Source organism: Ceratotherium simum, chromosome 31, assembly GCF_057802395.1.
Source record: "Ceratotherium simum simum isolate JZ-2026a chromosome 31, ASM5780239v1, whole genome shotgun sequence".
Lineage (NCBI taxonomy): Eukaryota > Metazoa > Chordata > Mammalia > Perissodactyla > Rhinocerotidae > Ceratotherium > Ceratotherium simum.
Genome location: NC_141930.1, coordinates 19504813 through 19530653, shown reverse-complemented (window position 1 = coordinate 19530653; position 25841 = coordinate 19504813). Strand labels below are relative to the sequence as shown.

The window sequence follows — 25841 nt, the reverse complement described above, 5'->3', positions numbered from 1 at the left end:
TAGTCTCCTTAGAGCCATGTGACCTGCCCCTGGGCAAGCCAGCTGCCCCTGGGAACCAATCTATGAGATTATTTTGTGACTCTCCTGCAGAGTGAAGGCAGGTTCTTTTCCTGTTCCTCTTTTGAAAAGCCCTGCATACCTGTGAACCTCCCCATAAGTTCCAACTTTTATTCCCACCTGAACAGCCTAGCTTTTTGTTCTGTTCTTTCTTAGTTGTGGGGGTTCTTAATATCAGTCCTCTTCCCATTCTGTTTTATTTGCCTTCCTGGCCATAAGATGAGTTTGCAGAATTTTAATTGCTTCAGTTTTATAGAATAAATATACATTAAATTTCCAGTAATAGCAGGCTTTCTTTTTTATAATTTTACCTCTAACCGCTTAAAAATAAGTTTATGAACCTTCTTCATTGCTTCCCAGAGGACTCTTTAGAGCATATGTATGTGGTAGAGGCAGCGTGGTATTGTGAGTAAAGGACCCGAAGTCAAACTTCCCCTGGTTCAAATCCTGACTTCACCACCTGGGACCGTTTACTTAGTCTTTTTATGCTTCCATTTCTTCTTCGTTTCCTCTCAGTGGGGCTGTTGTGAGGAGCAACCAGGTCAACACATGTCAAGCACAGTCTCGCTTGTAATAAGCTTAGCCACTAAATATTAAATATTGTTAGGTTGCTGGTTTGTTTTAGCTTGAAAGAAAGGAGAATCTTTAAGGAGAGACAGTGTGGTATAGCAAACAAGTACATCTAGATTTCGGAGTCGGACAGGTTGGGATTTGAATCCTAGCTCTGTTGCCTATTAGCTGGGTACTAGCTTGGGCAGGTGACTTAATCTCTCTACGTTTTTCTTCACAGCAACATCTTCATTTCCAACATATGATTCTAGTTCCTTTTTCCAGAGAAAATTGAGGCAAACAAGTGTGATCTCTTTCAGACTTCTGCTCCCATACTTGCCTGGCTTTATTTTTAGCTAGGCTGAGAATATTTGACAGTCTGTGTCTGTTTCCCTTCTCTGTACTCTCACAGTGTACCATGCATACATCTAACATCATACTTAGGCAACTATTGAAATTTTTATCTTGCTTATCATTCTTCCCTATGAGATACATTCCTTGCAGGTAGGATTTTCTCTTACCTTTGACTTTCTATTCTTAATGCGTAATGAATGCTTAATAAGTGTTTGTTGAATGAAGGAATAAAAACTAATTTGAAACATTGTTTCATAAACTTTTATGTATTAGATCCAATTCGTTGACTACCTATTCAGAGCTAGGTCTTTTACACTTACTTTGAATCCTTTTTTTTTTTAAAGATTTTATTTATTTATTTTTCCCCCAAAGCCCCAGTACATAGTTGTATGTCACAGCTGCACATCCTTCTAGTTGCTGTATGTGGGACGCGGCCTCAGCATGGCCAGAGAAGCAGTGCGTCGGTGCGCGCCCGGGATCCGAACCCGGGCCGCCAGCAGCGGAGCGCACGCACTTAACCGCTAAGCCACGGGGCCGGCCCACTTTGAATCCTTAAAACAACCATATGAAGTAGGTGTTGCCAGCCCCATTTTCTAGATAGGAAACTAGGGCTCAGGTGATTTAAACTTGTGCAAGGACGTGAGGTCAAGAATTGTGGCATTTTATCCCTGTAAGAGTGGTAGTCAGAGGAAAGAGGATCGCCGACAGGTGCTCTGGCCTTAGAGAGAAGGATGCAGTGACTAACAAACTGCAGCCTGCCCCGGAGGGAGCAGGGTGAGGAAATACATACCCTGATCCCTCTCTTCCCATCCCATATCCTGCCAGTGCCTCTCGGGATGAAATCAGCCAGCAGCTAGAGGGCAAGGGAGCCTGTGGGGTGCAGGCTGTAGAGGTCAGCATCGTGGGGCGTGGAGCAGGGTGGAGATGGATTTGAAAAGACAAATAGAGAATATCCAGCACAGTCCTCCCCTTTCTGCCCCTTAGTTTTCACTCTTATACTTTGGGTATAAAACTCATGTTCCTAACTCAGGGGAAACAAAGTCCTCCCCGTCACTGCATCCAGTTCATTCGCACTCTGACCTGGAACCACTAACAGTGTTCTTCATTTAAAGTAACAGAGAAAAACTAAAATAAAACAAAACTGCTATAGTCTCTGCATCAGAAACTAGTCTTTTGGCTCAAGTTGGTAATCATACCTTTTTTTCTTCTGATACCTATTTTATGTTCCCCTTGCCCTCTGCTAGCACCTCAGCTGGTCAAAGTTGTTCCTGGTGTGGTGCCCCACACCTTCACTCCCACAGGGTCCAAGTCCTTAACAGTCCCATCTATTGGGTTTCCACAGTTTCCCATTGACCAATACTATTTGTGAATCTCCTCAATTCAGCCATAATCCTCCTTTTCCCATTGTATAGCAGCATTCCAGGTTCTTCCTGGAAATCCAGATCAGTCACCTCACTGGGACAGTGACCACTCTCTTACTATTGGTTGAATGCCCACAAATGGCTAGTGGATAGTCTTAGCTTCCAATTTAACAGAACTAGACTGTTCTGGGTGGAAGCATTCCTCCACCAAACCCAGGGTTGCAATGAGAATGAAAAATTCCTTAAGCGATTATTAGAGGTAATGCTGAGAAGAGCCTTTCTTGGTTCCTGGCCCACGTATTCTGGCTGTGTAGGAGATAGCAACGTATGTCAGCTGCTGGTGTGGCACATATACCACATCTCACAGTCCAGCTCCTGGTGTAATAGGGTGTTGTCTCCTAGCAGGTACCAGAGCTGAACCTTCTGTAGCTATTCCACTGTTCTGTCAAGCTTCTGCTTCTAGGTGAAGAGAAGCATGGTAAGACTAGTGAATTCTGTGGTTACGAGCCTGTTGCCACACTTCTTTGCCCTAAATGTGTTCCTTGGTCTGATGTGATGTTGTATAAGATTCTGTGACAATGAATAAGGCTTGCTGTAATCAAGAATGGTGGTTCTGGCAGAAGCATTTCAGGCAGGGAAGGCAAATCTGGCTTCTGTGAGGACAGATGCTGCCTCAGGTGGCTGTCTGATTCCCCCTGTGGGATGACGCAATTGTGGAGCCCAGTGTTGGTCTTTGCTGCTGAGGTTGGGCACTCACATAGGCTACAACTGGATCAGTCTCAGTGAGAGGAAGGCCATGTTGTTGAGCCTCTATATACCCTCCAACCCTACTGCCTTGGCCACTTTGTCATGGGTCCATTGAGCAAGCAATGGGTGATTGGCAAAGAGGCTGAGTGATATCCATAGGACAGGTCATCTTGACCACCTGATTATTGAGAGCCTCTCTGCAATGGTTGATATCTAGTGGGCATTTATATGGGACACAAATATTTTCACGTTCTGTGTTGTATTGAAAGGATCATCCACATGCTTCTGTAGACCCCGCCTCTCCATCTTTTTTTGTGTGTGTGAGGAAGATTAGCCCCGAGCTAACTTCTGTTGCTAATCTTCCTATTTTTGCTGAGGAAGATTGGCCCTGGGCTAACATCCATGCCCAGTGGCCTCTACTTTATATGTGGCATGCCTACCACAGCATGGTTTGATAAGCGGTGCATAGGTCTGCACCCGGGATCCGAACCTGTGAACCCCAGGCCACCAAAGCGGAACGTGTGAACTTAAACTTTATGCCACTGGGCCGGCCCCTCCCCGCCCCCCAACCCCCACCCCTGCTTTTTCTTGAAACTAATTTTCCAATCTTGTTCTTTCCAATTCCTTGACCAGCAAGCCGTCCATTAACCACTGCCCATGCATGAGTCAGTATAGATATGTGCCTTTGGCATGCATCTCTCCCAACACACAGGTGGACCACGATGTGTACTGCTTAGAATTCTGCCCATTTGGGAAGATTTCCCTTCACCACTCTTTTTTCAGGACCATCCCTGAATAAGGCTGTATTCTATCACTTCTGGCCAGTGCCAACACACCATGCATGTCCATTCATCAACAGGCGTGCCTTTTCCCTCCTCTATCAGCTAGTTGTAGGATCCTCCTCGTGAGTGTGGGTTGAGAGAGAGCTAACGGGGGAGGAGGAGCAAGAACCAGGGGAGTCACCTATTCCTGCAGTTTATTTGTGCCTTCCAGACCCGCTTAGGCCCAGTCTTGCTTTTTACCATACCAGTGGGATGCTTCTGTACAGTCCAGTTTTATAATTCAGTGGATCAGGTAATACTCTCTTCATGATAGGCTATTCTTGTTACACAGTCTCTTGGTTTCTAATGGGCAGGTATCTAATCTCTACCTGGGCTTAGTAGCAAGCCAGGAACCAAATGAAAAATAGCTGTTGACAGTACCCTGAGGAGTCTACAATTCTTACTCTCTTGGTGCTTGTCAGAGGCTGATTACCCTATCCCCGTCTGCCATGTCATTTCTAGTACTGTTGGGCATGCTGAGGCATAGGCCCAAGAGTTAGGGCAGCTTGATTGCTGCAGAACCTTCTCTTGGATCAGGCCCCAGTAAACAGTGGCAGCCTCATGGGTTATCTAGTAAATAGGTCAGAGCAGCATACCCAGATATGAAGCTCACCAGTTGTTTTGCCTCTTTCTTAGTGGACGTGGTGCAAGGTATAGTAATTTCTCTCACTTTAGATGGGATATCCTGCCTCAGACCTCTGGAACTGTTGAAACTATCAATGTAGTGGATCCCTGAACTTCAAGGGGTTTTATCCTCCATCCTGTGGTTTGCATGTGTGTCTTACAAAGGCATCCTGGATGCTTGGAACTTCTTGTTCACCAGGTCCAGTTAGCGTAATGCCATCAATGCGATGGACCAGTGTGGTGATCTGTGGGATACTGAGATGATCAGGGTCCCTCCAGATTATATTATGACAGTGCAGTCATAGTCCTCAGGTAAAACAATGAAGGTGTACTGCTGTTTCTGCCACTTCATGGCAAATTGCATCTCATCGTCCTTACTGATGATGATAGAAAAGAAAGCATTTACCAGGTCAGTAGTTGTTTACCAGATATCAGGGGTTATGCTAATTTTCTCCAGCAAAAAAACATCACATCTGGAATCGCAGCTGCGATTGACGTCACCATCTCATTAAATTTATAGTAATCCATAGTCATGTTCCAAGATCTTTCTGGCTTTGCTCCAAGTAAACAGGCAAGTTAAATGCGGATATAATAGGAATCAACACCCCTTGATCCTTCAAGTTTTTGGTAGTGGTTTTGGTTTACTTTCTTAGTGGGAAGAGCAGGGAGAGAGAGTTCCCGGGACCTCTTCATGGCCCTTTCTTCTATAATAGCTTTTATGACACAGGTCAGGGAACCAGTGTGGGGATTTGGCCAGTTACTAAGTATATGTATTTCTACTAAAATTCTAGGACTAGAGAAATAACCACAGAACAGGCCTGTGGTCCCATTGGCCCCACCATGAGATATCAGGGTTGACTTCATCTCTCACTTCCTCTCTGGAATGAGATGGGTGCTCTGACTGGTGAACCACGTTTTGGGTGTCCAGGGATATGCATCAGTTCAGAGCTAGTGTCCAGTAACCCTTGGAAGGATTATGCATTTCTCTTTCCTTAGTGAACAGTCACCTTTGTGAATGGCTGCAGATTCCTCTTGGGGAAGATCTGGAGAAAGATTGATGGAGATACACTGGCCATGTAAAGGGTCACAGAAATCTTATATTTAGTCCTCCTTGGTCTAAAATCCTTTGAATGTATTCCCATATGTGCTCTCCAGACTCCTGTTGGTAAAAATTGTCGAGATTCTGCAGATTTTTCGGTATAAAGGCAGTCTCCTCTCAGAGTAGGCTTTGGACTTCGTTCTGGGCTCTTTGGGATCTAAGTCCTGTTATGAGGAAATGAGGGGAGATGAGAGTATGTCATGAGGAGAAGTGGCATCTCCTTGTGAAACGACTTGAAAGGAAGTTTGGAGGCTGGGTCTCCTCAGAGGAGTGCCGGTTGCTGCTTTCAGCAGGGATGTTCACCTGAACTTAGAGTTCAACATTCTTGGCTTCATTTGTGTCTGCCCAAGTGCCTGCATCCGTGATTCAGGATCATTCTTCTTTCCAGCCAGTACTCCTCTGTTAGAATAAGAGACTTTGCAGGGTTGCGTGTTTAATCAGCTCTGCATCCCTTTACTATCAAACCCTGGGCTTGATGCCTACTCCTATCAGCTTATCAGCTATAAAAGAAAAAGGACTCCTTTATAACGGCCATAGATTTTTCACCCATCTATTTGGGCATTCACAAATATGTTATTTGCTTTGTGCACATTCTGAAATACAACCAGAAGCAGCCCCAGCTCATGTCAGAATCTTTGAAATCATTTTCATCATCCACTTGGACTTCCAGCCTCTTGCCCACCACCTCTACTCCATCCCGTGACACCATGGAAGGAAATTTGAGTGATCATGATAACACTGTGTGCCAGATTATCAGTTTCCCATCCCCTCCCTCCATAGGATGGTTATCAGGGCATTCATCAAACATGCACCCCATTTTTGAGGGTCTGTTTCCTGGGGTTGTTCTTGGTACCAGTTACTGCATCAGTCACATGACACACTCAAACTTAATTGAAGGGAATCTTAAGAGAGGGACTATTTACTAAACTGTCGTGGGTGCGGTAAGAGAACCAGCAGGGCATGGGGAAGCACCCCTTCTACTAACAGTGTTTGGAAGTCATCACTACTCTCAGGCCTTCAGCTGTAGCTGTGGGAGAGGGAGTACCTGGTAGGAACTGTGGCCTTAGGTAGAGAAAGCACTGCCTGTTAGAAAGGAAGCAGGGGGAATAAATACCTTAGCATCTTGCTCCTCCTACCCTTCCATCTCCTGTTAGTTCTTCACATTGGCTGAACCCAGCCAGAAGCCAGAGGGCAAGGACAGGAGGCAGGCTGCCTCAGTGTGAGATCGGTAGAGGTCAGCCTCTGGGCTGTGGAGAAGAGTGATATTGGATCTGGAAAGGCTAATGGAGACTGTCTAGCATAATTGCCGAACTTGGATCTCTGGCCCAGATTTGGGTGCCGGGCTTCTGCACTTAACTGCCTGCTGTAGGTGCATACTTAGATGTCCCCTGGGCACCCTGTATGAAACAACTTATCCTGCCCCCCACCTCTTTCCCCCTCCTCTATTCCTGATGCCACTTAATGTCATATCTTATTGTCCCTTCCAAAGGGAAGGCCTGAGGCTCTCCTGTAGTTCTGCTCTGGGCCATGCAGTGAGGTACAAACAGACATTCAAGCTTGTACGTAATACAGGACCCCACACCCCCGGATCCCACATTCTCAACAGAAAGGTGTGAAAAGTGTAACACCATAAGCTTCACCCTCTCATCATTTCTGCTGTGGATGCAGAGGATGGGCCGAGGTGGGTCCTGGGGCTCCTGGACAAGGCTGATTTGCCTTAGAAGAGCTATGGGTTCCATCTGCTCTGAGTCTTGAGCAGTAGGGTGCTATGACTGCAGGGCAAGGCTCTGGTCAGGTGGCTGCCTTGGTCTAAACGAGGACTGAAGAAGCTGCTTCTGTGGGGTTTTAGGGTGCTCTGAGTTACAGACAAGTGCTGGGCCCTGAGCTTAGGAGGGGGCCATTACATTTCCTCGTTTTCCAACAACTAATTCAGCTACATATAAATCCTTCCTGACCTCATTTCCAGCATGAAATCCAACAAAGTTAGTTTTGAATTATCTCAAAGGAAGCAACCTTATAATCAGTTAAAACTCATTATACATGAATATTCAATGCCTGCTGGTAGATATTTGAAATCATTACTTGAATATAATTTCTTAATCTGTCAGAGTGACTTTCTGAAATTAATCATTGAGGGAAACTGGCAAACTGACCCTTTAAAAGGTGGTATTTGGTGTCAATGGAGACACCAAATGGGGTGCTGTGTGTAGCGAAGGTGACATCAATGTAACATCTCGAACCCCTGTCCATGGGCGGAATGATAATATTAACACAATTGCATTTTTTCTGTATGAAGATCTACTGTAATATCTCTGACCAGGGGTCCAGTGCATAAGAATTATCCACAGTTGTTAAAATGCAGCATAGCATAGTGGTTAGGAGTCGAGACTCTGGAGTCAGACAACCTGGGTTCAAATCTTGGATGGGCACATTACTTAACCTCTTTGTGCTTCAAGTTGCCTCATTTGTAAAAAACCAAGGTAAATAGTTACCTACTATATAGGATCCTAATCTGAAGCAAGCTCCACATCTTCATCCTGATGCAAGATGTCTGAAAAACATACTTTGAAAAACCCTGCTCTAAGTCCATCAAACTAGAGCCCTCTTAGGTGAGAATTAGCCCGTGGTCCACATGAGCCATGCTGTATAAGCTCCCGAATTTCTTAGTACATAGGAAGGTAGATGGAATGCAAATGTTTGATTGTGGTTCACCTATTGATAGGGACATAACAGAAGCTAAATCTTTAACCTGGGCTGAGACTTAGGATCCAAAGTAAATTCCTGTCAGAATAAACGTAAAATGGGTCCTGTGAACAAGGAATGACAAATCATAGTATTTTAAAATTGTTTTGCTAATGAGTTTTTTTTTTTTTCCTGTTGGTTAAGGTTGCATGATGGAATTTGAACATTACCTCAAGAAGTTTTATGTTTTGGATTAGCTAATTGTATTTGTCCTCTGCTGACTATTGCTTCGGACTCATTTTTTGGTGTCCTTTTGAGGCAATAAACCCAAAGAGATTATACCATGGACTACAAGGAAAGCTGCCCAAGTGTAAGCATTCCCAGCTCTGATGAACACAGAGAGAAAAAGAAGAGGTTTACTGTAAGTATGTAATGCAAAGTGTATGAGAAAAAACTGTGTATAGAGACTATTTCCATATCTGCTTTTATTCTTCCTTAACCTAGAATGTCCTCCCCCATCTCCACATACCCAGGTTTACTTATCTTTCAAACGGTATATCCTCCACTGTCTTCCCTGTGTACTGCAACGGAATACAGTTTCCTTTTCAGTGCAGATATTTGCCTGTTTACCTATCCCCTTGGAGAAGCTTATGATGTTGTCTGATAGAACCTCTCACCATAAAATGTGCATGTACATGGATCTGCAGCGCATGTGCATAACTTTGTTTGCATTTTTGGGGTCAGTGGACTTTGGAACTCATTGATCCCGTGTTAAGAAGCACTGTCTTAAAATTTCTGCAGTATCTTTTTTTTTTTTTTGGTGAGGGAGATTGGCCCTGAACTAATATCTATTGCCAATCCTCCTCTTTTTGCTTGAGGAGGATTGGCCCTGAGCTAACATCTGTGCCAGGTCTTTCTCTATATCGTATGTGGGATGCGGCCACAGGATGGCTTGACAAGTGGTGTAGGTCCGCACTTGTGGTCTGAACCTGTGAATCCCAGGCTGCTGAAGTGGAGCACAGCGAACTTAACCACTACACCACCGGGCCAGCCCCTCTGCAGTATCTTTCTTATGACATTTATCATTTTCTACCTCAATTTAAGAAATATTTAATCCAGTATTTTTTCTTTTTTTCACCTTAAAAGCAAAGCCCATGTATAATTATACTTTTTATCACCATAGTATCTATAATAGGGCTTTATAATACAGAGGAAGCACAATGAATATTTGCTGAATCACTGTATCAGTGACTATTATTGGAGAATAGTCACTTTTCTAATTACTCTAATGAAATATATGATATTGTATTTAGTTCCAGTAGTCCTGTTAGTATAGACAGAGATTTCCTGCCCTCCTGCCCTCTGAAAAAAATGTCTTTTATCTTGTCTCTAACTGATCTGATCTTCCTTGTAAGCCCCTACCCACTGAATAGTATGAAGAAATTCATTTAACCTAATTCTATTTAACATTTAGTTTGAGCTAAAATTTAAGCAGCTCTTTTAAGTAAAAAATGTCCAGGCTGTTTTCATTCTGCTTTCTCTTATTTGAACGCACACTCCTTCTCTAACTTGGCATCATGATTTATGGGAGAAGAGGGGTCCCCTTTCACGGTGTTTGTTGAGTCGATGGCTCACCTCATGGTAGCCTGGTGAAGGCTCTTGCATTCTTGTCATTTCTCTCGATCTTTGCTGTTCTAGGTGTAGAGTGAGTGGTCTGGCAGACATCCATCTGTGGTTGACCTGATCCAGCCCTGGGCATTGTTGGCATCCATTGCTGGCATCTGCAGTTAATGAACCGACTTGTGATCTATTCTTTGTTGGCTTGGCTGAGGGGGTGGCAACTCACAGCTTTCCCTTGGCTCTGGATGCCTCTAGAGCCCACTGAGGCTCTGACACTTCCTTCACCTGCTCCTGGCTCAGGTGGTCTACCCTGGCCTCTGACCAGGGAGTCACCTGGCCGCTGCCAGTTGAGCCTCATGGCAGATGACTTTCAACTCAGAGTCCATGTCACACGGGAGATCAGGAAGGCTGAGGAGTTAAACTAAACCTTTTGACCACTCCCCTCTGCCTTCTTAACTAAGTGGGGCTATGGCCCTCAAGTGGTGATTTTTCTCCCAGAGTCCCAGACAAGGATCTGGAAACAGCCCTCTGTCTTCTGTTCTCTTTCCTTAAGAAACACACTTCCCATACCCTGCACCTAAGCCCAGAGCAGAGAGAGTGCAGTGCGTCTGGCCATTTGCCTCTCCTCAGTCTCTATGTTGCAGCAATATCTTAAGCACTGTGTATTTATTCCATTCATGTAAGGAAATTTTAGAAATGTCGCGTTGATAGTAAACAAGCGGTCACTATACCTTGGATAAAATAGTGGAGTGTGTGAAAAGTTTTCCTTCCTTCCCTCTCCTTATTCTTACCTTTGGGCCATAATCTTCTGCCAAGTTTGATGGAAGTTTGTACATAGCAAATACAGGCAGTGGCTTACCTCAGGTGTCCTTTTATTTTTCATGGTAGAAGTGTTTCCGTGTCTTCTGAAAGGGTCAGGGAGGCCTGAAGCATCACTCTTATCTAGCTATTTCTAGAGCTGTCCCCTGAGTTCTCAAAGGCCTTGTCCAAATCACCTTGTTCATTTCCTTCCTTCAGATTCTCAAATGTTGCCGTTTTGGAGAGGCTTTTTCTGATCACCCCATATAAAATAGCACTTTCACACCCCACCCTGCCCCTTTCACTCTCTGTCTCGCTCACCCTATTTAACTTTTTAATAACAGTTATCACCACCTGACATATTTTGTGTGTGTTTACTTGTGCCTTACCTGACTAGAATGCATGGTCCTTTGAAGCAAGAACTTGCCTCGCTGTTGTTTCACCCGCACCTAGAACAGAGATGGATGTTCAGGAAGTATTTGTTGAATGAAAGGTAGTATTATGTTCACGTGTTAGTTGTGATCACTTCAGGGAGATCCTCAGTCCTCAGGAAACTTGGTTCTAGTCAGCACACTAGACCCCACCCACCCAACGCAGACTCTCTCCAGCCTCAGCAGGCCCAGATGCCTGTGTCATACTTAGGAACAAAAATAAATATTGTGTTACTGAGTATTCCATAATATTTTTATACTCTGGTTTTCATATGTCTTTTATGTAGCTCTGTACCATGAAGCTTCTCACAGAGAAATGTGTTGCATTCTAGGATGTCTTGACTTAAACCAAGTCTAAATTATACTTTTCATCTATCCACTCAACAGATTGTCATTGAGTTTCTGTGTTATTCCAGGTGGTGGTCTAGGCGCTGGGGATACAGTTCTTGCTCTCAAGGAACTTATATTCTGGTGGGGCAAGGCAGACAATAAGGAAATAGTTCTTAAAAAAACTAAATAAGATAATTGTAATAAGCATTGTATTGCTTTCTGTAAAATATTGTGTTTTTTTGCAAATGAAAGTATTTTTTAAAATTTGAAGAGTTTTTGTTTTTGCCTGTTGGTGTTTTATTAGAACTTACTTAATAAACCCTTGTTCATAAGTCATACTGCTAATTAATAACTTCATGAGGCTTTATCTTAATTCTTGTGAATATATTTGCAGCAGAGCTGCTTCAGCCTGGAAACTAGGCTTGTGTTCTAGACTTGGCTGTACTTGGGGTAACCATGGGAAGCCACCCTCCCTTTATAAGCCCTACTCTCCTCGCCAGGAAGTCAACACAAATAACTTAAGAAGCTCACGATCATAGAAGCCTGAGTTTCTGATCCTTTTGTAGCAGTCCTGCTTTCAGGCCTGTCTGATCCTGAATGCTGTGTGAGACGGATCTGTAGTCTAGTCTTAGAAGCAAGGCCCAACTTCCCTGGCACCAGCTTCTTTACCCTCTGCTTCTGCATTCTCTCCATGTGAGTGCTGTCATCTTACAAACAGTTGTAACATCTTCTATCCAATAGCTTCCTCTAAGAGAACTTGATGCTTTCTTGGTTAAGACCAGAAGAGCCAGGTTATCACCCTGTAGCTCATGTAGGGGGCATGGGCGCTCTTTTTCTCTCAGTCTGAGTAATGCATCTCTTGCCCAAGTGACTGATACCAGTGACTTTACTTCACCTTCCAGGTGAGACCTTATCCCCTTTCTCACAGAGGGATCTGGCTTTACGTTCTGGGACCCTTCTCCCTGGGGGCCTATTAATGTGACTATATCTTAAACAATACGACAGAATCCGTACGGTATAATCACAGACAGTATCAGGGAGGTACTTTCTTCACAGTATTATCTAACTATGAACTTGTGAGTGTAGCTTACCTGTCTTTCGTGGGAAAGGGTAGTTTATATACATTTGTGTGCCCAACTTCTAAAATAAACACGGGTTACTCTCAGTTGTCTCACAGACTGTGGGTAGTTGTATTCTAAACCCCAAAGCAACTCAGATCTCTTTCCCCTGATCTTCACTGTAAACCAATGAGATTGATAACCAAGCCAGACATCAGTGAGCCTTTCCTCATAGACCTGGATTCTTGTTATTTTTCTCTTTAGAAATGATACAAGATCTTTGCGGTCCCAGACTATTTTCTCTACACTAGTATGTTGAGTTATCCTAAGAGTACCTATAGGATGAATTATGAGAGTTAATTCTATATGACGGCGGTTGATGATTTGATACTGGTTCTGGTGCATGAAGGGTTAGAAGATTGAGATTTTAGTCTCAGTTTTAGGTTTTTTATTAACTCTGTGAATTTGGGCAAGGTACTTAACTTTTTGGGGCCATCATTTCCTCATATGTATGGGGGGGTTGGGTAATATTTGTTCTGCTTACTTCATAGGATTGTTGGCTATGGTTATATGAAATTATGTATATATGAAAATACTAAACACATGTAAGATGGTAGTAGGGAATCTGCTGATAAATTCTTAGTTTGACAAATACTGTGTAAAAGATGATCTGGAAGGAGGAGAACTAATAATTGAGTGTCTACTCTGTACCAAGCACCACTTTTGAAAATATTTTATAATTTCAGGGTAATGGTTATTGATGAGGAAAAAGAGAGGAGAATAGCATCAATTGAATCTATAATGTTTTATTCTTGGGAAAAAAAATCTAAAACAAGAATGGCAAAATGTTAGAATTCAGAACATCTAAATAATGAGTACATGGGTATGGTGTTCACTGTGTTATTGTATGGAAATTACAGAAATATTTTATAACATTCAAAAATAAAATATCACCTTTTGACAAGATAAAATAAGTGTTTAAGTTGGTATACTTGTGTATCTTGGAGAATCATATATAAAAATTAACGTCTAATACCAGTTTCATGAGTATTGAAACCGGTTATTCACATATTTAAATAGCTAATGGGTTTTTTTGCAATCAGATTTTATTATGTTATTTTGTATTTTCACAGGTTTATAAAGTTCTGGTTTCAGTGGGCAGGAGTGAGTGGTTTGTCTTCAGGAGATACGCAGAATTTGATAAGCTTTACAATACTGTAAGTAATAGTCTACAAGATTTTTATTTAAAACAAAACATCTGAGAAAACTCCAAAATAATAGAGATTTATGTGAATGATTAAATTAAATTTATATATGTGTGTGTATATATATATATCAGACAAGCAGAAAAGAGTAAGAGATTCTTCAAAAGCATCCTAACTTTGTAATTCTTACCAAAAATGGTAGAGAGGGATGTCGAGACGTTCCAAAGAAACTATTGGCGATATGAAAACTAGATATGCAGCTTAAAATACATTTTGATGTCAGAATATTAGAAATAAATTCTTTCTACCTACCTCTCTAATAATTGTTAATCATCATGTTATTTCTGGTTAAATTGCCCAACTATTAGCTTTAGGTCTGAAAGTCTGTCATAAGCCTACCTTCCTTCCATAGTTTCATTCTTAGTTAGAGATAAGTCTTGGGTTCCAGATTTTAAGTAGCTAACACAACTGAAATGAATATTGGCTTTCAGACATTCTAACATTAGCTGAGGAGGTGAGATCTAAGAGATCATTAGTTATTTAAATAACTAAAACTTGTTTTTATATATTCATAATTCAGATATTACATATTATTCTTAATCCAGTGTTTGCAATTGCAAATACTTTGTAAAGTAGGAAGCATGAGCACCATGATCATTACAACACATCAGGCTGGATCTTATACAGGGACCAGTGTTTGTGGAGGCGTTGCCTTTAAGGTCATACATACGTAGGAGGCCAAACAACACCTCCTGAGTTGATTGTCGTTGACCCCAGAGTATTAAGGTAGCTCAGGGTTCTAAGCTTTGCTTCAGTTAAGAAAAAAAGCACTTGTGCCTCAAATCCCAGATTTGAATTTCTTCTGCTCTAAGAATAAATAGGAATTTCCATGTGTCATTATTTAGTGAATGGTAGATTACTAGACATCCTCTGGAAAAAATTGTTTTATCTTTAAAAAGGTAATTTTTAAAATTTTCTTAACCCTGCCCCTTGATTTTAAAAATAGAATTAGATATAAAAGTCTGTAGGTTATCACTTGTAAGATATTTTAAATATGAAGGAAGTTAAGCATATCTCAATTAAGAAATAAATTACTTCCTAAATGGGCCAGAGTGAATCAAACAATGTCTAGCTGCACAACTTGCTGTGTTTTGTTAAGTCAGGAAAGTTAGGCTTCTGATTTATCTCTGTTGAGCATTTCACTATATCTGTAGTTGTTCCAAATAATATTCAAATGCTTTACTAATTGAAATTGAACTTTTTAAATAATATTGCAATATTTAAAATGGCATTTATTTTTTCTATGTAAAATTAATACATAATGCAATCTAAATTTTCTAGAAAATCTGGAAAATAGAGGAAAGTAAAACTAGATTAAACTTAAAAATAACCTGTAACATTGCTGCTTAGAGATAACTAATATTTTACTGTGTTTTCTTCTGTTCTTCAGTTTTTCTTTCATGCACATGCAACTGAACTTACTATAGATAGTTTTAAATATTGCTATATTTATATATATAAATAATCAAAGGATATTGAGATAATCTTTTTTTGACTGTAAATAAAGTCACACTTTTGAAACAAAATAATGCCCAATATGAGTTTGTACATGAGAATATCTTCTGTACTTTTTTAGTTATTTTTTTAAAAAATGGTTTATATTGGAGGCTGGGTATGAACTGTTAACTTTATTTGAAATTCTTGGATACGGTTATATACATGAGCATCATTTTTTTGAGACTTGTACAAATCTGACTGAACCTATCAGGATACCTGGGTAATACTCAGGTAAAAATAACATGATGGTAACATAACACATATATGCATGCACACAGATAGTTTATATGAACTTCTTAGAGAGATAAGATCAGATTTTGTTCAGTGCAGTATTAATAATTGAAAATTTGAGATTTCTTTCAGTATTTTGCTTAAAAGATTATTTGGGCCAGATTTACCTTCTGAACATGTTTCCTTTGTAGAACTGTTTATTAGAAGGAGTATAGGGGATGTCATCTAGAAACTCAGTGTGGAAATCTGCATGTGTGAAAAGTTTAGCATCCTCATGATGGTTTCATGATTAAAATAGCTGGTGATTAATTAGGTAGAGTGTTAATATTTGAGTATAAGTAGAACGATAGTAGGAAAATTCGTTTTGGGTACTCCCCTCACCATGATCATTTTCGTTCTCTTTCCATCAAACACCCCATCTTAAGCTTTTTGCAGAAAATTTTTTCTTAACATGTAGTTGAGTTTTTGTCATCCATCTCCCTCATTTTTCCTGAATTTCTCTTCCTTTTTTTCATCTTTTTCTTATTTCCCCGTTTTCTGTGTCTACTTCTCTCTTTTTATATGACTTCTTCAAGTTCTGCCTCCTGTGGTGAGCGGCATAGAAGAAAACAGGAAAATGGTATCGCTTATGTTCTTTGAATCTACAGAAGTGAGATTAAACCTGGACTGCATTTTCCTAAGTTTGAAAACACTAATTCTTTCCCTGTGCTCCTTTTAAAATAAAAGAAAAGACAAAAAGTAAAATTTCCAACTTGTAAGCATTTTAATTGTCAGTTTAAATGTGGTTTTTATGACTGTAGTTTGCATTTTAAAACTTTTTGTTATAGAAGTTGTTGAATACATACAGAAGTAGAAAGAATAGTACAAATACAAAAAATAATATAATGTACCATCCAGCTTCAACAATTACCAATACACGGCCATTCTTGTTTCATTTCTATCCCTAGCCAGCTCACTGTAATTTTGAAGCAAATTTCAGACATTATACCATTTCATATGTAAATATTTTAGTATACATCTCTCAAAAGATAAAGATTTTTAAAAAATACCCACAGAAACACTCACAATTATCACATCTAAAAGTAATTAACAATAATGCCTTAATTTCAAATATTCAGTCAGTGTTTATGTGACTGGTTGGTGAGTCTATGAAATGTCCTTTTAATCACTGTGTTCCCCCCCTGGCTCTCTATTCTTTCCTTTGCATTTTTTTCTTGAAAAAACAGGGTCGTTTGTCTACACATTTTTCGGTCTGTATTTTGCTTACAGCATGTGCATGATGTGGAGTGATTAATACATTCTTCTGTCCTTTGTATTTCTTGTCAGTTGGTAGTTAGATATATAGTTTGTGTATGTGTGTGGTTTTTGACATCAAGTTTGTAGTAACCGGCCAGCCCCGTGGTGTAGTGGTTAAGTTCCCACGCTCTGCTTTAACGGCCTGCACTTCGCAGGTTTGGATCCCAGGCACAGACCTGTGCACCACTCATCAAGCCACGCTGTGGCAGGTGTCCCACATATAAAATAGAGGAAGATGGGCGCAGGTGCTAGTTCAGGGCCAATCTTCCTCAGTAAAAAGAGGAAGATTGGCAACTGATGTTAGCTCAGGGCTAATCTCTCACACATTCACAAAAAAAAATACAGTAGTGCCCCCTTATCCATGGGGTATATGTTCCAAGACCCTCAGTGGATGCTTAAAACTGTGGATAGTACGGAACCCTATATATACTATCTTTTTTCCTATACGTATGTACCTATGATGACGTTTAATTTATAAATTAGGTGCAGTGAGAGATTAACAACAATAACTTCTGTTTGGCGTATCCGATTTGCCAGCATTACTACTCTTGTACTTTGGGACCATTATTAAGTAAAATAAGGGTTACTTGAACGCAGGGACTGTGATACCACCACAGTCAATCTGGTAACCGAGATGGACAGTTAGCATATACAGCGTGGATATGCTGGACAAAGGGATGATTCACGTCCTGGTCGGGAAGGAGCGGGATAGTGAAAGATTTCATCATGCTATTCAGAACAAAGCGCAACTTAAAACTTATGAATTGTTTATTTCTGGAATTTTCCATTTAATATTTTCGGACTGTGGTTGACCTCGGGTAACTGAAACCATGGAAAGTGAAACCACAGATAAGGGGGGGACTGCTGTAAGCATTAACCTGTTTTTATGACTTTACTGCCCCAAATTTAATTTCTCCAGGTCCAAGTTATTCTTTCTCTGGGGATAAGCAAATCTGATAAATAAATGCATCAGAATATTAAGGGCAGAGGGCTAGAGCAGAACCTATTAAAGCAAAATTCATCAACTTTCTTAGAAAACAGTTGTCAGTCTATATAGAGAGAACACAAAGATCACATCTTCTCCTGAGGTAATAAGTGATGAATAACATGTATTCAAAACTTGTATTCCAGATTCTAGTCTAAGCACTTAATGTAAATGATTTCCTTTAAGCCGCATAACAAATCTGTAAAACAAGTGCTAAAATTATCCCCATTTTACAGACAAAAAAACTGAAGCACAGAGATGTTAAGTAACTTATCCAGGGTCAGAGAGATACTAAGTGTTTTATTGGGACAAAAGGATGATTAGTCAGACTAATGGTATTTTATTAGTCTAATTTAATATTATACATTTGATCATGATATATTTAAAAGTATGTCTTAAGATGGGTTTTCTTGAAAATCAGATTGTATTTTGTTTTGGTATATGCATAACTAGAAGACTTATAAAATTAAGTTCATATAATGTTATGTTTTTAAATTCTAGTTAAAGAAACAGTTTCCTGCTATGGCCCTGAAGATTCCTGCCAAGAGAATATTTGGTGATAATTTTGATCCAGGTAAGCAATAACTCATAGACCAGCCGTAAGCGACAGTTGAAGTTTGAAGAAATGGTTCACATTTTCATTGCACCGTATGGTAGCACGGGACTTTACAAAGCTGATTAATCCCATGCTTTATGAAATTAATGCCTCAAGAAGGTGCTTACTGTGTACCAGGCGTTGTTTTAAACTTTACATGTTTTAATTCATTCAGTCCTCACAACAGCCCTTTGAGGTGGGTATTATTATTATCGTCACTATTTTATAGCTAAGGAAACTGAGGCACAGTTAGGTTAATTAATTTGCCCAGGGTCACATACAGCTAATAAATGTCAGGTTTGGAAGTTAAATTCAAGCAGTCTGGCTTCAGATAAATTTCTCAATCATTAAGGATAATTTGAAGTACTTTTCTAACCCTGAAGGACATTCTTTGTTACATCCAGAAACATTTATTAAACAGTTACTCTGTACTCAGCACCCTACAGACTTCTGAATGGGATACCAAGAAAATGTCCAATTGTTCACTCTTGGGGAGCCTGATGACACATAGGATCTCAGGGATCTGGAGCTATATGTCTGAAGCCTCAAACTTGGAACTTTTCACTAGAATCCAAGAAATCAGTCTAGGTCACAAATGGCTGCTACTTATAGAGAGACACAAGTCCCCTTATCCACCAGAAGTCCTATCAGAAAAGTCATCTGTCTATGCCACAGGAGAATCCTGACATGTTAGAGTTCCCTCCCTCCCCACTGTCTTACCTCTGTACTCTGTAACTAATTTGCTTATAACCCATTAAACCTGTGTTTCCTTACATGGCTGCTTTCTTGGTCACTACTCAAGATGTTAGCTCTCAAATCGCGTATCTTGACTGTGCTTCCTCTCTACATCCTAACCTTATACCGTTCCTTTCCCTCCCAAACCTTTTCACTGTTCCTTGTGGAATTCTTCCTACGATTAACAAACTCCTCTTTATCCTCCATCTTTTTCATATTTCTTTCACATTCTTGCTTTAATTAAAACTTAGTTTACCCCGAGGCTGCTGGATCATCCCCTGGAGCCGTCTCAACTAGAAACTTTATTCTGTTACACTTTATGAACAGCAGGATTGGAGAGGGTTCTCATTTCCCCTATTATATGTAGAATTTTTTTCTCTTGGGAGAATTTAGCACACTTCATTGTAATTGCCAGTCTGTCTTATTTGGCTGTAGATTTTATGAAGATGAATACTTTGTCTTTTTTATTGATTTATAGTGCCTGCTAAATACTAGGTTCTCAATAAATATTACTTAAATACGTGAAGAGAAGCAAGAGAAGATTGAGATGGCACAAGAGCCAGATCATACATTCCATAGAATTGATTCTATAGGCCAGTGGCTTTTGTACTCCTTTTGTTTTTAGCCACAGAACACTTTTTTCCAGTGAAATATTATGCAGAAAATGTTGTGTGTAGAAAAAAATAGATGTTGTGTGCAATAAAAATAAAAATGGAGCTGCCTTGTTGGTACAGCAGTGAAGTATGTCTGTGGAGCACAGTTTGAAAAACATCTTTATTGGCAACATGAGGGCCTTAGAGTTATTTGAGTGAAGTGGCGACATGATGGAAATGGGACTAAAAATTGAGCCATATGCAGGAACTCTTTTAATGAAAAATCTGTAAGAAATCTTGGTGATTGCTTAGGTAAAGGAGACATACAGAGAAGAGAATCAGAGATAACTAAGTGTCAGGCCTGGGCGAATGAGAGAGTTAGTTAATTTGAAGTGTCAGAAAGACATTGAAGAGGAGTCAGACTGCATGTTAGTGACAATATGAGACTTGAACTCAAGTTGGAGTTCTGTAGAGCCACTAGTTGAACCCCAAAGACGGAATCATTTCATCAAGGGAAGAAGGCAAAGAGATAAAGACATGCAACATTGCTACTTCATTGTTAGAAGCAGAATAGCAGACAGAATGCCCTGTGTTGTTTATCTTTTGGTGGATTAATTATTTGATACTAAAAATTGATTTTTATTGAAGAACAATTTGAAATCAATCCTGAGCATATTGTATATGACTTGCAACAGTGAAATAGACTGCATGCTCACAGAGATCTTGGAAAGCCCTTCACTGGGGAGATCAAATCTAAGTCATACTCAAAAAACCAAAGATTGATAAGATGCTCATGTGATTAGGCTTTGGGGAAACAGGCATTCTTGTATTTTGCTGGTGGGAATACAAAGTAGTATAATCCATATAGAAGGGAATTTGGTAATATTTAGCAAAAATATATACATTTCACTTTGACCAAGAAATCATATTTCTAGGAATCTGTCTCAGAGATAAACTGCTTATGAAATGACATGCATACAAGACTGTTTATTGTGACACTATTTTTAATAGCAAAAACTGGAAACAACTGAGATATCCTTCCAACGTTGGAATACGACGCAGCTGTAAAAAGGAACGAAGCAGCTCTTTGTGCGTCACTATGGGTTGATCTCCAGAAGACGTTGTTAAGTGGAAAAAACAGGATGCAGATGTCTATAGTGTATATTTTTTTGTGTAGGAAAGAGTGTGGGGATTCAAAAGGAAATAATGGAAGAATAAACCAAAAACTAAAAACTAGTGACTTTGAGGAGGGAAAGGCCAGTGGGAGGTAAGAGGGGTAAAAGTTAGACGTCCCTGGATGAATCTTGTTTATAGCTTTGACTTTAGAACCATGTGCATATTTTAAAAAATAATAACATGTAATAATAAAACAATCTTTAACAATTGAGAATAAACTGAAGGAAAAAACCTAACTGTATTTCGTTCAGTGGTGTAAACACATGGAGAATAATTAATTTATTTATTTATTTTTTTTTTTTTTTTTTTTAAAGATTTTATTTATTCATTTTTTTCCCCCCAAAGCCCCAGTAGATAGTTGCATGTCATAGGTTCACATCCTTCTAGTTGCTGTACGTGGGACTCGGCCTCGCGTTGGACAGAGAAGTGGTGCCTCGGGGCGCGCCCGGGATCCGAACCCGGGCCGCCAGCATCAGAGCGCGCGCACTTAACCGCTAAGCCACGGAGCCGGCCCGAGAATAATTAATTTAAATGACTTCAAAACAGAATTTCAACTATATATTCCTCATAGGGTATACGTTAAGGACCAAAAGTGTGCAAGGAAATTTTACACTGCATTCAACAGTCTTGTTAATAATATAGAGTTAGTATTTTGTAATTATGTTAATATCATGAGAATGAAGATTTTAAGCTGAATAAGAAAGAAATACAAATATAAAACCAAAGATTTTAAGTAAAAATCCTATAATTTTTAACTTTATTTGGAAATGTAGTATGAAATTATATTTATTTTTCTCTTTCTAAAACAGTACATGTTCCCTAGTGCTCTTCCCTGGAAATGCCTAAAATCAGTAACAAATAAGTAGCAGTGAACACGCCTAGCGTCCAGGTTGTAATCTCTAAATACCATTTCCCCCTTAAAGGAACCAGAGTTCCATGGAAAGATGGTGATTCCAGATCCAAGGCAAGAAATGTACAAGATGGTCCTAGGACATCGTACTGAAAGCAAGAAAGCTATACAAGATGACTGAGGTTTTATCAGAAGGACACAGGGGCCCAGCTGATGGGACTTGGCACTAGCCGTAGATGGGCCAGTTAGAGCATGAAGAAGGAAATTGCCCTTTTAACTTAGCTCATGTTTGACACCCATTGTATAAGGTGTTTGTATACATCTTTCTGAGTTCTTAAGCTGCAGCTTAAGCCCATGTCTTTATTTTCTTTTTCTCACTTCTTTATTCTGGTGGTTGCCAACCTCTGTAGGATAAGTTTTACATACTTGAAGACAGATTTTAAGGATTATTTCTGCCTGTACTTTTGAAAGTTAAAATTTCATTTGGAATCTAAAGTTCTGTGGAGTACACACAGAGAGAGCTATACTTTTTATATTCTAAACAGTTTAATATCAAACCTTTTGCTGATAGGATCATGAGGTCAATATATAAACTAGTTTTTTTTGTAATTTAAAAAAGAACAAGATTATTTTATCTTTATTATTGAAAAATAAAGTTACAAAGTAAAAACAATTTGAGTTAAATAAGAGATGGAGCATATGAAATTTAGAGACTGTGAATGCTAGAATGTATAATTGTTTGCTCAGTATTTTATTTATCCATTCACAAACATCAATGAAGTACCTTCCAAGACACTGTGTTAAGGGTTAAAGAAAAAAAAATTTTTTTTTTTTTTTTTAAGATTTTATTTATTCAGTTTTTCCCCCCAAAGCCCCAGTAGATAGTTGTATGTCATAGGTTCACATCCTTCTAGTTGCTGTACGTGGGACTCGGCCTCACGTTGGACGGAGAAGTGGTGCCTCGGGGCGCGCCCGGGATCCGAACCCGGGCCGCCAGCATCAGAGCGCGCGCACTTAACCGCTAAGCCACGGAGCCGGCCCAAGAAAAAAAAATTTTTTAAAGGAATGATTCTTGCCTTCAAAGGCTTACATAGAAACCACTTTTAATTTCTCAGTTTTAACCTCTGCTAATTGAAGAGAAATATGTTTGTACAAAATAAAGAGACAGCTCCCCATTATTATTCTAGTCTTTTATTCTATTATTAGAATAACTGTAGAATAGATATATAATAGTTACTAACTATAGATAGTTATTTTTTTAGACTTCTTACCCACCTAGCTCTTTATAAGACTTGGTGTAGGCACCAACGCCTGAGGAAATTTTTCTTAAGATCTAATCCCTAGGTGAGGTTGGGAACCTCTTCTATACTCTCACAGCACCTTGTGAATTCCTCTCACTTGTGACTGAGTGTAGTGATTTGTTTACAGTTGTCTTCCGTTAGACTCTGAACTTCTCGAGGATAGGTACTGTGTCTTAGTAAAACACTTTTGCATTTCCAGTGCCTTGCATACTGTAAAGTGATGAGTGAATAAATGAATGCGTGCATGCCATTTCAACCAGTCACTTAATATTAGGTTAAAGATTTTAAGTATCACTTACCATATATCTTAAACTTTCAAATAGTTGAGGATCCTGAATTAGGTACATTAATTTTGTTAGCTAGTCTTGCTCTTTTTTTTCTTTTTTGAATGACCATCACAAAATGTTATAGCTGGAAAGAGACCTTACAGATCATTTAATGTTATCCCCTATTTAACAGATGAAAGAAGGGAGGAGTTTGTTTCTGGTTGTAAAACCGGCCAGTGGCACAAGCGAGACTCAGATTTACATCTTAGACTCTAACTCCAGTGTTCTTTCACTGTAGCAAGCTGTTTTTTTAAAATACTGCTACTATTATAATGGTATATAATATAATAATTATTTATAATAATACAATAATATATTAATATAACTATAATAATAATAGTAGCAGTAGTAATGATCATAACTGTGCTATTATTTGACTTCATAACTATGAGGTAGTTTCTTTTACCTTTATTTCATACACGAGGAAAGTAAAAACTCAGCAAGGCTAAGCCACTTTCCCAAGCCACACAGCTAATATGTAGCAGAATTAGACTCATCCAGGTTTGTTTGTTTCTCTTATCTCTTTACTGACTGATTTATGCATCATGCCTTTAAAAACAAAATTCACAATCTTTTATGTGCATTTTATTTTAAAATTACTTGTTTGGAACGTTACAAAAATCTTACCCTGTATCCTAATCTGAAAGGAGTGGGTTAAGACTAAAGAATCTCTGTGCTGCTTGTGAGCTCTAAATATCCTTTGATTATGAATAGAATCAGGTTGCTCTGGCCACCAGTACCAGTGTTAGGACTAAAACCCAAGGTCTACTTAAGTTAGAGCCTGATAATTTTTCCCTGCCCTGCAGTATTGGGGATTGTCTTCTCTTGGGTAATTTTTCTTGAAGCAATGAAATGACAGAAATCTGTATAGGTCAGTTTCATACTTATTCTGGTAACTAAAGCTTTCATTTTATTATCTAAGCATTAAGTTCTTTTCGGTCTCTAATTGAAATTTCTTTTGAATTACAGTAGGTACAATCAGGGAAGTTCTTCATTGGAGAGATTTTTAAAAATGTATATCACCAGTTATAATTCTTAAAGATAATAGGTCAGCCTTATATAAATTCTTGGAACTTAGCCTATAATGGGCTGGTATGCATTTTAGTCGTACCTGGAATTTTTTTCAGGTATTTGCATGCTTAATATTGATTTAAAAATAAGCTCGGCATTGGCCCTAAATTCTGACTACTACCGGCCTTTTTCTTTCATTGTTGACCTCTTTTCTTTATTTTCTTATATAGGGCTTTCCATAGAGCTTTCAAAACTGTTTAAAGCCAGTAATGAAATGGAAAGTCTAGTAGTGCTTAGTGCAGCAAGTGCATAACTCACTGAAGAAAGGAAATTGCTCTCTCTTTTCACAGCTGATCTCGCAATGTACAATGTACCTTCAGTAAGCATCCACAGAACAATTTAAAGCTGCTTCCATATAATCATTAGATTTTCTTTAAATATCTCAAATGTAGTCATTCATTTTAATTCTCCCTCCTATGTTACTAAGTCCAGTTCCTGAAAAATAATTGTCCTTCGAGTGCAGTTTTTAATGTAAACCTCATATATGCTTTACTGTCTGATGACGTAAAGAATGCCCTTGGAAGAGCTTTACAAAATACCTTCCTGAAATTCTTTAAGAAATCCACAGTTGAACAAGAAAAAAGTGCCACGTGCATCTGGATCTAGGAGACCAGATCTAATTTATATTGGTTCTTTTATAGCCGTACCTTACATTTAAGAAACAGAAATAAACCTATGTAACCACAAACAACCTATAACTTTGGTGACAAACACTAGACATTAAAACCTTTATTGAGCAGAAATCATTTCACTAAACCAAAAGTCACTATTAAGTTGAATATTGTTTATAGGTTTTTATCGAGACGTTCACCATTTTGAGACACTCTCTCAAGTTTCCTGTTGCTTCAATTTTTAGAGTGTATTTCTTAAGGATTAGGGTTTAGGATGATGACTTTTGGACCCCCCCCCAATAACGAATAATAATGGCAACAACAAAAATAATAGTAGCTAAAGATTGTGCTTTTTCCATCTACCAGGCATTCTACTATAAACTTATATGCATTGTCACATTTAGTCCTATAACAGCATCATGAAGTATAAATATTGTTATCCTCATTTTACGAGTAAGGATTTAAATCTTAGAAAGATTCAGTTAGCTAGTAAGTAGCAGAGACAAGATATCTGAATAAAGTTTTCTAATACTAAGAAACCTTTGTGCTTAACCTTTACTGCTAAACTGCTGTTGATGAGTCAGTTATCAACAATCAAAACGCTTTGAAGATGCTGGACAATTACTTGTTAGGAAAGTGTTCCAGTATATTTTTCAAGGGGTTTTTAGCAGCGGGAGTTTTTTAGCAGCATAGTTTTAGTGGTACTCAATCAATTAATCACCATTCCCCAGTAATAAAGATTTCTAGTAATTCTTGTTTCTTTAAAAATTAGTATGAT

The 25841-nt window shown here is 39.2% G+C and overlaps 1 protein-coding gene across 4 annotated transcripts in view; it reads left to right on the top strand.

Annotated features, from left to right (window-relative positions):
- SGK3 (serum/glucocorticoid regulated kinase family member 3) overlaps nt 1-25841 on the top strand; it is a 125035-nt gene that overhangs the window by 60147 nt on the left and 39047 nt on the right. For all 4 annotated transcript variants that reach the window (XM_087420492.1, XM_004436251.3, XM_087420491.1 and 1 more), the window contains exons 2-4: nt 8499-8715; nt 13665-13748; nt 18307-18379. In XM_087420492.1, coding sequence (XP_087276618.1) covers nt 8638-8715; nt 13665-13748; nt 18307-18379 — 235 coding nt within the window. In that variant the 5' untranslated portion in view covers nt 8499-8637. The remainder of the gene's footprint in view (nt 1-8498; nt 8716-13664; nt 13749-18306; nt 18380-25841) is intronic.